Genomic DNA, 12,761 nt, shown 5'->3' with positions numbered 1-12,761 from the left:
TAGGGGTCATCCACTTTTTAAAAATTACTTTATTTATTTTTAGTTTTCCACATTCACTGCCATTTTGCGCGTAGACCGTGGCCCCAGCCCTGTTTCTGGTCTTCTTATACCTTACTCTTGTTCTCCCCCTCTCTGCCCCAGGCACACTGGCCTCCTGGCTGATCCTTGACCACACCCTCCATTCCTGACCCTGTGCCTTCCCAATGGCTGTCTCTCTTGCTTGGCATGCCCTCCTCCCTCACCTGGCCTCCTGGCTTCCTTCTCTTCTCAGCTAAAATCTCACCTCTGGGAAACAAGCTTTTCCTGGACCCTGACACTGCCAGAGCCTTCCCTCCCAGGTGCCTCCCATCCATGCTGTGGAGAGATTGTTTGAATAGTTGCTCACATATTCTCTCCCCTTTAGACTGTGAGCTTCTTGAGGACACGCCTTTTTAAAAAAAAAACTTCCTTTGCATCCCCAGTAGGTTAGCACAGCGTCTGGCACAGAGGAGCTATTTTCTAAATACTTATTGACTTGACCTAAGAAATGACAAATGGAAGGGATTCAGAGAGACCTGGGAAGGCGTGTGGTCTGAGGAAATGGAAATGGAAGACGACGTCTGCTCTGCCCACAGCACCGCAAAGCCCAGCCTGCGTCTGAGAGGATAAAGCTTCCTTGGCTCTCTTGGCTTCCAGGTTTGCTGATGTGGGCAGGTCTGTGGATGGACTGCACTCACCTGGGATGAGGGGCTCTGGGTCCCAGGGGCCATGCTGTCTGGCTCCAGGCTTTGGTCCTCTGCAGACTGAGTTGGGGAGGGACAAGACAGGGATGGCAGAGGGGGGAGACTTTGTCTTTGCCTTCTCTTCTGAGGCTGGATGCTGACCTACCTGGAATTAGAGGGTGAGGTCTCAGAGGAGTTACCTGGCCCTGCTCTCAGGGGAGAGACCCCAGCTAACAGATGAGGGCAGCAGGGAGGGTCAGGCTTGGATGTGAACTTGGCCTGGACAGGAAGAGGACTTGCCACCCTTTCTGACTCCTTCCCTTTGGCCTCATGCCCTCCTCCATCCTCCTACAGAGACCCAGGAGGCAGAAGGGGCTTGGGATCCCAACTGAAATGAGACCAGTCAGAGCCCAAGGGCTCCTGACCCAGAGCTCTGCCTCCACCTGATACTGTGGTTAAGACATGAAGATTGGGAGGCTGTGACCCAACGTTGAAGCTGGGGATGGCACCCCAGGACCTAGAGGGTGTGGCAGGGAGCTTGGACATGGAGCAGCTCTGGGTGCCAGGCTTCTGGGGGAGGCCCACTCCTAGCGGAGTGGCCAGACACTTTTCATGAGGTCAGATGGGGACGATGAGGCCCAATGGACCGGACAGCCGGCAGAAGCGGGGTGCAGGTCTCGCTCAGGCCTACCTGGGACCTGCACTTGCAGAGCTGGTTTACAGAAGACTAAGAGATCTCCGCCCCACGGGGAGGCAGCGTGATGTCTGTTCCAAGGCAGGAAGGGAGAGAGATCTCAGCTCTGAGGGAAGAAAACAGAAAGATCTCAGCTCAGAGGGGAAGAAGGCAGAGGGATCTCAGTCTCAAGTTCCTGTTTTCAGGCAGCCCACTCTGGGAGGGTCCTCCTAGTCCCCAAAGCCCCACCCTGCCCAGCCCCTGAGGCCCCCAGGGTGGGCCCTTTCCTCCAATCACACCCAGGCCCGGGAGCTCAGGCACTGCCTGCTTCTCCTCCCCCATCCCAGCCCTCCGTCACGTGGGATGCTTTGGCCACTGGCATGGCCCTCTTCTTCCCCTCCCCCCACCCAGGCCTCCAGACTCCACCCCAGGGCTCCTATTCCACCTGGGCCCCTCCCACCAGCCTGGTCAGCTCTGACAGCTCCTCCTTCCCCATCCCTCCTCTCTCCCTCCTTCCCTTGCCCTGCTCTGGGACTCAGACCCTCCTCCTTCCAGCTCTGCCCCTGCTACACTCATCTTCTTCCTCATGAGGATATGCCCACCCTGCATCTCCCTGCTGCTCCCAGCCAGTCCTCCCTACCCCCAATGGCCACCGTCACTTCTTCAGGCAGGCGTCTCCATCCTCCCTGCAGCTTGGAGCCCAGACTTGCCCACCCCGACTTAACTCTCCTCCAATGTGGAAACATTTACCACCTTGGCTTGTCTCCATTCTTGACCTGCCATACCCCAGCCCCACACTAAGGGGTCCTTCCCCCCTCTCTCATTATTCTTCCCTAAGGGACATTCTCTTACTGGAAGACAGCTGGATCCTACATGGGAGCTGAGGCAGGAAGTCAGGACACCTGGCCCCAGGGCACATGTTATAAACCTCCTCTCTTCTACTCATTTACACAGACCCCCACATCTCCCTCTAAGAGCGGGGTCTTGGCTGCGTCCCTGCCCTGGGAGGTTCCACTGTTTCCCTCTCCAACCCTCAAAACCTGGGTCCTAATGGGAAGGGGAGAGGTGCAGAAAGCTGGAAGTGTTGGTCCTGGGGCACATGGATGGCAGGAAATTAGGATGGAGGCCAGAGAAGGACTGAATGTGGGATTGCTGTTGGGGGTGGAGGGAGCTCAGAACCCCAGGACAGGGTCCTTAATGATCTTTCTTGCTTTTTTTTTAACAAGAGTAAAGACAGCCCCCACCCTCCTGTGCTTTATCTTGCAAAAGGAAGTGGTGGGCAGTGGGGGGGGGGCACTTTGGTTGAAAAAATTACTGGGCTGGGGAGTGGGGGGCCTCAGGGCACAGACTGTCCCTCATCCTCCAGTCATCCAGTTTGGGGGCGGGGTGAGTGGGATTTCATCTTGATTCTTGTTAGCTGAATTGGAGAGGTAAGTTTGGGGATGAAAATGAAGCCAAAATAATGAGTACATATGTCAACATATATATGTATATATGTATACAAGGCATATATGTACGTATGTATGTATGTAAATTGTTTCTCTATCATGGATACACCAAACCCTTTTCAGAGAAATTTTGTTAGAAAGCTTTTTTCCATTTGACCACTTCGTTTCTCTTCAGTCCTTAATGCTGTCTGTTTGAAGCTTTTCAGTTTCAATTAAGAATGTAAAGGGATGTGATATCAGTCCAGACTTTGTGACCAAGTGGGGTTTATACCAGGAAAGTGCTTTTGACAAGATAAAACACTCATTGCCATTAAAAACATTTGGAAGCAATTTGGCAGAAACTAGGTGTAGTCTGACATCTCACACTATCTACCAAGATAAGGTCAAAGTGGGTAGGTGATTTAGAAATAAATGGTAATATCTTAAGCAAATTAGGGAAGCATGGAATACTCTGCCTGAGAGATCTATGGATAAGGGAAGGATTTATGACTGACAAGAGATAGAGAACATTGCAGAATTATAAAATGGAGAATTTTGACCACTTTAAAATAAAAAGGTTTTGTACAAAGAAAACCAATGCAGCGAAGATTAGAAGGAGAGCAGGAAACTAGGGAAATTTTTTTTACAGCAAGTATCTATGATAAAGGCCTCTTTCTCAGATATGTGGAGAACTGCGTCAGATTTATGAGAATATGAGTCATTCCCCAATTGGTAAATAGTCAAAGGATGTGAACAGTTTTCAGAAGAAGAAATCAGAACTTTCTAAAGTCATATGAAAAAATGCTCCAAATCACTCTTAAATAGAGAAATGCCAATTAATCTTTTCTTGAGAAGATTTAGAGGAGTGTCTTGTACTGGGAATGGAGCCAGGAGTTGGGAAGTCACTGCTGCCAAATATCTGTTTACCACAATGCAGAAATCATAGAGGTTGAACACCTAGGTCTTATGAATGTGCTCAAGCAGAGTTTCAGGCCTCAGAGAAAACATGAACCGTCATGAGGCTGCTGACCAGGCTTTATATAAGCAAAGTTACATCATAGTGACAGAGGAATCATTCATTTCAATATGGCAATCTTGTATTTCTCTTAGGCCATAAAATTTCAAGAGAAGACAGACCCATAATCTCATAGTTCCTTTAACATCACAAAAATAGAACAAACTTAGTTAAATGAAGTAATTTATTCAAGTATTATTTATTATTATTTAAAGTAATTTATTATAAAGTTATTATTGTTATTAAGTAATAAGTATTATTAAGTATTATTTAAATAAAATAATTTATTATAAAGCAAATAATCTCATACACCCCCTAAGGAAATAAACCTTGTCAAACAAACTCTGTAGGTAAACTAAGTCAGGTTGCAGATTAAAGTACATTTAGAAGGCTCCCAAATAAGTTGATTGAGGAAGATTTATTTGTAACCTAGGAGTCAGGGACAGTTGAGATTTGTGAGGATAATTTTGATACTCCTTGCTCAGATTAATCAGCATTTACTCATTTACACAATCATTGTGATTTGATGGACATCAGTGATTGTATTAGTGACTTAAGCAGGATAGGGTTGAATTTAAGTTATGGATATTGACTAATGTGGGAATATGTATAATGTGATTATACATATATAACATCAGATTGTTTGCCGTCTTGGGGAGGGAAGGGAGGAAAAAAATTTGGAACTCAAAATCTTATACAGATGATATTGAAAACTATCCTTACATGTAATTGGAAACAATAAAATACTATTAAGTAGGGAAAAAAAGAAAAAAGTTAGTTATGTATGTTAATGCTGTTAGAATAAGAGTTATGTATATTATAACCTCTTTTATATTAGTGATACTGCTGTTACGTATTCATGATATTGTAGATTAGAGGATAAAATGTTATAGCTGTTGTTATAGAAGAGCTCATTACATTTAACCCTGAAGCTTGCTGATTGCAGCATCAGTACCCCTCACCCTTATGCTCCCTGCTCCATTGTGACCTTTCCTTATGCCCACCACTTCCTTATGTCCTGGAATGATCACTGACCCAGACGCTGGCTGTTGAATTTCCTATAGAAACCTCTATGAGGTGGCAGGTGGAATGCCTTTGCTGGGTAAAACCTGCAGTTAAGCACTCAAAAGCCTGCTGAGAAAGTGGTTATGATTGATGGACATGCCCCTCAACCAATCAGAGTTTTCCACCAGTCATGAAATTGTGGGCCTCGTTCTATTTTTAGTGCTCTCCCAAGTAGATAAAAGTAGCAAGCACCCAAGGGGAGGGGTCCCTGATCTTGAGGAAGAGCTTGGGCTCAATTAGGGACCCCTGATTTCCCTAATACATTGGAAGCATCTTGAGTGCCTTAGTGCCCTTCTATTGCACATAGGTTTGGAATTTTGGGGTCCCATTCCGGCAACTCAGATGGGACTCAAGGTATGGACCCTCAGCTCCTTTAGGCTGCCCTCCCTGATGGATCCATTAAAGGACCTCTTCCCCTAGGTGAATTTTCACCACTGACTCCCTTGAGGAGGACGGGCCGGGAGGCTGGACTTGCCTTTGATCTTCCACTACCCAAATTCTCTGAGCCACAAATAGCCTCTCAGAACTGCAGGTGACGAGTTTCCTTTTGTTTCTAAATTTAGGGTCTTTTTAAATTTTCTTTTCTTTTTTTTTCCTTTTTAATTTATGGTGTTTTCACTTTCATTTTGAAAGGAGTCTGTTATTTGTCTTGAGAAAAGTGACTAGCAATAATTTCTGTCTTAAATTCGGTAGTACCATGCTAAAGTCTTTTAGTTAGAGCACTCAGGTGAATTTGTACTTAGGAAAGTTGAAAAGCTGTAGAAAACAGCCATTAGTTTTAAAGTGTCCACCAAATGGATTCCTTCTTCCCCTTTTTTTCTCTTGGGAAAAGAGGGGCTAGAAAAACCATGCACTGGTTTCCAGTAATAGCTTCGCTTCCCCTTTCTGCCAGTCAAGCATCTATCTCAGTTGACTGACAGCAAGGATTAGAAGAAAGGTCGGACTCTTCCCTGAGAGTTCTTGCCAAAGCTTCCAAAATGACTCTGATGTCTCTGTTAGGGGAGTGTCCCTAAAGACGGGGGAATGTGTTGTGTCTATACAAAGCAGTCCCTCAGAAAACTAGGAGACAAATTAGTGCGAATAGGACTGCTCCTTTTAGGCAAAGGAGGAGCCCTATCTCTTCTACAAATTAGAGAACGTCTCGTAGGATTGGAGCAACATCTCATTCTCCTAGAGAGAATCTCGGGGAATCTAGACCAGCTCTGCATTAGTAAAACTAGCCAGACTTTGAAGTTTAACAAATGCATACTGACTGATTAATAGAGAAAAGATTGTGTCTTTGTTCTGGTTTAAATAATTATGCTAAATAATTAGTAATTTAGAAAATTTAAAGGAATGAATTTGGCTTTTTGGGTGATTCAAAGAAATAAAGAAGCAATAACGGCTGGGAGTGTCACCATGAATTTTTTGAATATAAGCCAACTGAAAACAATGGACCCTTGTGAAATATGAGGTTTAGTTATTACCACTAGTAAATACAAACCAAGAGTTGATTGGGTAGAAAATTTTGTAATTGTAGTAAATTAGAGAATTTAATCAGTCTTTGTATATACACGGGGATAATAAATATTTGCACCTCCTTCCCAGGGTTGTTGAAAGAACCATGCTGTGAAGTGCTTAACACTTTGGCTGGCATGTGTAAAGGATGAGTTCCCTAATGCTCAGACCTTGTAGTAATTCAGTTGGATGAAAACGCTCTCCCACTTAAAGATATTTTTCCTAATTGGCATGGAATGTTAAGACATTGGTTGATATATTTCAGAAATTCAAATTAAAACTGAAAAATCGTAGACTAAACATTTTAAAGTACTAGTGAAAATAGGCCTTTGGAATGCCTTACAACAATTTTTAGACCTAGAAAAGCCTGGCATGTGGTAAGCACTGTATAAACTAGAGAAGTGACTAGGATGAAAATGCCAGGGTTAATAAGAGAAATGACTTTCTATGAATTGATAAATTTAAATGCATTTGACTAAATTAGTATCACTTGATTGGTGTTAAGTTTTAAATACATGATATCTGATAATGCAAACAATTCTTTTTTATTATGAAGGCTAAGAAAAGCTGTTAAGGAAAGTTACTGCCTCTTAAAACTGAAAACTGTTAGATTATAAACTTGTTTTATATAATATTACTATATGTGTGAAAACTGGTACTTGTCTAATATGGCATATTTTGTTTTAAAAATTAGAAAATAATAGTAATTCACCATTGAGAGAAGAGAGTGGCAGAGTCCCTTTCTAAGGTCTTTGTGAGTTATGAGATTTTTTTTTTTATTACTTTTTTGGCTAGGCAATGGGGTTAAGTGACTTACCTAGGGTCACACAGCTACTCAGTGTTATGTGTCTGAGGCCGGATTTGAATTCAGGTCCTTCTCAATTCATGGCCGGTGCTCTATCCACAGAACCACCTAGCTGCCCTGAGTTATGCGATTTTAACAGCCCTCCTGACAGGGACCCTTTGAGGAATGAGGACTTCTCCCAGCCAAAGTGGAGAAATGTCTGAGTTAAACAAGTTAAATAAATGTAAATCAGGATACAAATCCTGATACTTATTAAGACAGTAGCATCCTGGTCCCTACCATAGTGCTGAGGTAAAGAAGCAGAAAGGCCAGTACCAGGTCTGGGTGACTGAGGAAGATGAGCCACTTCTCCCCCAGAGTTTCCATCACCACATGTGCTTTTTAAGTGGTGCCATGGTGGCATGCAAGGACTAATACACTCAATTAAGAAGGATGGGTTGCTCTAGCCACCATCCTCGTAGCAATTTACATAACAATCACTTGTCCAACTTGCCAAACTTTTAATGAACTTGCGTTTAGGGCCACCTCCCCTGATGGGCATCTGTTGGCTTACAACCCTTTTGAACACTTACAGAAAAATGTCATTAACATGCCCAAGCCAAGTCATTATAAGCATTGTCTTGTCATTGTTGACCGTGGTTGAAGCATTCCCTAGTTCTAAAGCCAGAGATCCCCTTGTTATCAAAACTCTCACTAAGGAAATTGTGCCCAAGTATTGCCCACTTGCCTACGTGGACTGATAGAGGGGCTCATCTCACTGATTCTGTTCTCTTGCAAGTGAATTCTAATCTTGGTATCACTCCTAAGTTCCACATCCTTTCCATACCACCCTCAATGTTCTGGCTTAAGACCATGGTTGGTAAATTATGTTTTGAAACCCATTTAAAATGGCCTGATGTTCTCCCTTTTGAGTCTGTAGCAGACCAAGGAGTGTGAATAGATGAAATCTGAGAAGTTTAATGCCATGTGAAATTTTTCTAAATTATCCTTAGTGAGTTATTAAAATAAATGTGATAGTCTTTGAAAAATTGTAACAATGAAGTGCCTTTTGTCTTCAAATGTAGAATTCTTATGACTTAATAAGGGGTTTGAGGACCGAGCCTGTTTCCAGGTACGATCACTGAGAAATATTATTGAGCCAGTGATCTGAGGCCAGCAGCCAATGGAAAGACATCTGCAAACTACTTTCAGGTGGAGTTTTGTCTCAAAGAAAGGTGGGGAGAGCCACTTTTGGTATGGGCTGAGGTAGTACTCTCCTGACCTGATTTCTTCAGTGTAGTATTTCCTCTTGAATGGCACATTTTCCCACCTGGCTAAAATTCTGAGCCTGGGACATTTTGTCACTGTCATTGACTCCCTATATGACTATTTCCTGGAATTGATAAGTTAGGAGAGTATTTTCATTTTACTACAACAATGTCCTTTTTCTTTCTATGGCAGATTTCTATACTCATGGCAGGTGGTCAGTAGATTAAATCTTTCATAGGCTAATACATCTTAGTTACTATGAGAAGATGCAGATATGTGAGATCTAAACTATTCAGCCTGAAATCATAGTTATTTCCATATCCTAAACTACTAAATAAATGAGTATTTGGGGTTATCTACCTGTCATGTATACAATAAGGTCCTTGAAACATCTGAGTGTTATGGAAACAGACTATGTGTCAGCAGTTTGGGGGACCAGGGTATAAATCTATCATTCAGTGAGGATAAATCAGAAATATTTTTGTTAAAGCAAGTAATTTTGGAACAATCAGTTATCTTAGAGGAGAGTAACTTATGGATTCTTTTGTTGTGTTTGAGATTACGATAAGAATCCCTGAGGTGAATTTATTAGTGTAGCCTTGAAACTTAGGCAAAGAAGTCATCTACTGACAAACAGTGTTGTAAGTAAGGTTGGCTCCCTAGCAGTATGGGCAACTACAGTGAATAACTGAATTGGAGTGAATACCTAGGGGGAAGATTTGTTCAGAAAATAACAAGGCCAGATTAACTTAGTACAAAGTTGTATTAAGATCTGTTTTGCAAAAGGGTTACAGTGGAAATAGCTGGAGGAACCTCTGCACGTAGCCAGTCCTTTTATGAAGACTTAACTTTAGAGCTGCTATCAGTTGAGAGCCACTCCGTGAGAAACTGTGACCACGGGAATGCTGGAGACATCTGACATCTGAAGCTCGACTGAACATTAAATGACCAGTGGGAGTGGGCTACTAGGCTACAAAGTCGCTTGATCATTGTATTACCTGAAGCCTTAGCGAAGGGAACTGGCCCCAGTGGATTTTTGTCACCTTCGTGCCTTAGTGGGGGACCATCAGCTCTGGTATTTTGCATCACCCCTAGAGGACTGTTCTCTGTGTGTCTTAATGATCCATGAAGCCCCCAAGTCTTTCAGTTCATGTGATTTGATGAATATCAGTGATTATATTAGTGAATTAAGCAGCATAGGACTGTGTAAGTTAGTTATGTATGTTAATGCTGTTAGGATAAGAGTTATGTACCTCTTATGTATTAGTGATATTGCTGTTATGTGTTAATGATATTATTATAGATTTTAGGACAAAATCATATCGCTGTTATAGAAAAGCACATTACATTTCACCATGAATCTCTCTGATTGCAGCATCAGTCCCCTCACCCTTATGCTCCCTGCTCCATTGTGACCTTTCCTTATGCCCACCACTTCCTTACATCCTAGAATGACCACTGACCCAGACACTGGATGTTGGATTTCCTGTGGAAATCTCTATGAGGTGGCAGGTGGAATGCCTTTACTGGGTAAAACCTGCAGTTGATGGCTCAAAAGCCTGCGGAGAAAGTGGTTATGATTGGTGGACATGCCCTTCAACCAGTCAAAGAGTTTTCCCTGCTTCTAGTGTTAACTGGTCATGAAATTGTGGGACTCGTTCTATTCTTGGTGCTCTCCAAGTATATAAAAGTAGCAGGCACCCAAGGGCAGGGGTTCCTGATCTTGAGGAAGAGCTTGGACCCAATTAATTAGGGGCTCCCAGGACTTCATAATAAATTGAAAATGTTTGGAGTGCTTTTATTGCATGTTAAATTGGAATTTGGGGGTCACAGATTCGTCTCCTGACTTCTAGTTAATGTTTGCAGCTCTCAGTAAATGTTCACATTCCATGGGACAGGTTTTGGTCAGGTGAGGCTAAACACACAGTCATGACCTCATCCATCCCTTAAGGAAACAAACTCTGTAGGTAAACTAAGTCAGATCACAGATTAAACTACATTTAGAAGGCTCCCAAATAAGCTGACTGAGGAAGATTTACTTGTGACCTAGGAGTCAGGGAGAGTTGAGATTCTTCCTCTGATTTCTTCTTTAAGGAATGTTGACGGCTTTCAGTAAAATTTCACATTCCATGGGACGAGTTTTGGTCAGGTGAGGCTAATGTTAACCAAAAGTTGCCACAGCAATAAAAGAATAAAAAAAAATTAAAATAGTGATAATAACCAACACTTAGATAGGACTTACTGTATGTTAAGGGCAGTGCTAAGACCTTGTGGCTGTTGTCTCCTGTGATCCTCACAACCCTGGGAGGTGGGTGCTAATATTAGCACCAAAACCATCTGGAATTGGTTAAAAAACAGAGAGAGAGAGAGAAAGAAACAGAAGACTGGGCAAGGAAGATTCAGAAGGGGGATTCAGTATTTGATAAAAATAAACAAAGTTCCTCGGGAAAAACTCGGGATTTAATAAAATCTGCAGGGAAAGCTGGAAAGCAGTCTGTTCCAAAATAGGTTCAGACCAACACCTTTCACCACACTCTACAGTACATTTAAAATGAATATGCAAACTTAACACTAAAGATTATATTATACAAAAAAAAAATTAGAAGAGAAACAGATCCTAAAGCTCTCCCCACTATGGGAAGGAGATATCTTAACCAAACGAGGCAGACAATTACAAAAGAGAAAAGATTACTTCCTACTGAAAAGCTTCTGAACTGCAAACATTGAGGGGGCTAAGAAGAGAAGTAGTCAAAGAGGAAAGAATCTTTGTAACAAAGTTTCCCTGAAAAGGGTTTGGTGCATCCAAGATGCTGAAATAGTTTTGACATATGTATGCCTGTGTGTACACCTGTATATACAGCTACATAGATATGTGTGTGCTTATTGTTTTGGCTTCATTTTTCTTCCCCAACATTTTCCTGGCCTCTGCAGTTGAGGTAACAAGAACCGAGGTGAAATCCCACCCTGCTTCTGTGCGTGGATGAGGAGGGTCAGTCTGTGCCCCAAGGTCCCCCCCACAGTAACTTTCTCAACCATTGAGCCCCTCCCTGCCTACCTCAGTGGGGACTGTCTATTTTTGTAAAAAAAAAAAATAATACCAGAAGGATCATTAAGGATCCTGTCTGTGGGTTCTGAGCTCCCTCCACCCCCATCAGCAATCCCACATTCAGTCTTTGTCTAGGCTCCCGTTCTGGTTTCCTGCGGTCCTTTGCGGTCGTTGTGCCCCGGGACCAAGACGCCCAGCTTTCTGCACCTCTCCCCTTCCTGTTAGGACCCAGGTTTTGAGGGGTGGAGAGGGAACTAGTGGGACCTCCCAGGGCAGGGACGCAGCCAAGACCCTGCTCTTAGAGGGAGATGTGGGGGTCTGTGTAAATGAGTAGAAGAGAGGAGGTTTATAACATGTGCCCTGGGGCCCAGGTGTCCTGACTTCCTGCCTCAGCTCCCCTGTAGGATCTAGCTCTCTTCCAGCGAGAGAATGTCCCTTAGGGAAGAATAACAAGATAGAGGGGACGGTCCTTTTAGTGTGGGGCTGGGGTATGGCAGGTCAAGGCAGCTGGGTGGTTCAGTGGATAGAGTGCCGGGCGTGAAGTCAGGAAGACTCATCTTTCTAAGTTCAGATCTGGCCAAAGACACTTCCTAGCCGTGTGACTTTGGGCAAGTCACTTACCCATATTTGCCTCAGTTTCCTCATCTGTAAAATGAGCTGGAGAAGGAAATGGCACACCGCCGCGATGTTTCTGCCAAGAAAACCCCAAATGGGGCCACGGCTGAACAGTAACCTGGCAGGTCAAGAATGGAGACAGGCCAAGCTGGCAAACGTTTCCAGGTTGGAGGAGAGTTAGGTTGGTGTGGGCAAGGCTCGGGTCCAGGCTGTGGGGAGGACAGGCACATCTACCTGAGGGGGGCAGGGGATTGCCTGAGAGCAGCAGGGGGATGGAGGGTAGGCGTGTCCTCGTGAAGAAGAGGAGCGTAGCAGGGGCCGAGCTGGAAGGAGGAGGGTCTGAGTCCCAGAGCGGGGGGGAAGGGAAGGAGGGGGAGCCGTGGCCCAGCTGGAATATGAGCCCTGGGGTGGAGTTTGGAAGCCTGGGGGGAGGGCAGAGGGAAAGAAGGGTCAGTGCAGTGGCCAAGGCACTTCACGTGATGCAGGGCAGGGCTTGGGGTCCTGGCCCTGGGTGTGATTGGAGGAGAGGGCCCATCCTGGGGGGCCCAAGGGCTGCTGAGGTGGGGCTCCTGCCTGAGACCCTCCCAGACTGCTGGCTGCAGGCAGGAATTCTTGGAGATCACTCTGCCTTCTTTCCTTGGAGCTCTGATCTCTCCTTATCTGCGGCTG

The 12,761-nt window shown here is 44.2% G+C and overlaps 1 protein-coding gene and 1 pseudogene across 6 annotated transcripts in view; one reads left to right on the top strand and one right to left on the bottom strand.

Annotated features, from left to right (window-relative positions):
• LOC114041528 overlaps positions 1-12,761 on the top strand; it is a 66,699-nt pseudogene that overhangs the window by 38,512 nt on the left and 15,426 nt on the right.
• LOC114041538 (zinc finger protein 69 homolog) overlaps positions 1-12,761 on the bottom strand; it is a 37,907-nt gene that overhangs the window by 23,823 nt on the left and 1,323 nt on the right. For 2 of the 6 annotated variants that reach the window (XM_027860026.1, XM_027860025.1), the window contains exon 3: positions 717-867. In XM_027860026.1, coding sequence (XP_027715827.1) covers positions 717-867 — 151 coding nt within the window. Of the gene's footprint in view, positions 1-716; positions 868-1,392; positions 1,607-1,673; positions 1,684-12,098; positions 12,119-12,761 lie in introns of those variants that run through there. The other 4 variants (XM_027860029.1, XM_027860031.1, XM_027860028.1 and 1 more) reach the window with 4 other exon arrangements.

The sequence above is a fragment of the Vombatus ursinus genome, unplaced genomic scaffold, assembly GCF_900497805.2.
Source record: "Vombatus ursinus unplaced genomic scaffold, bare-nosed wombat genome assembly UNPS02014175.1, whole genome shotgun sequence".
NCBI lineage: Eukaryota > Metazoa > Chordata > Mammalia > Diprotodontia > Vombatidae > Vombatus > Vombatus ursinus.
The sequence above is the reverse complement of the archived record's forward strand: the minus strand, read 5'-3'. Positions and strand labels throughout refer to the sequence as shown.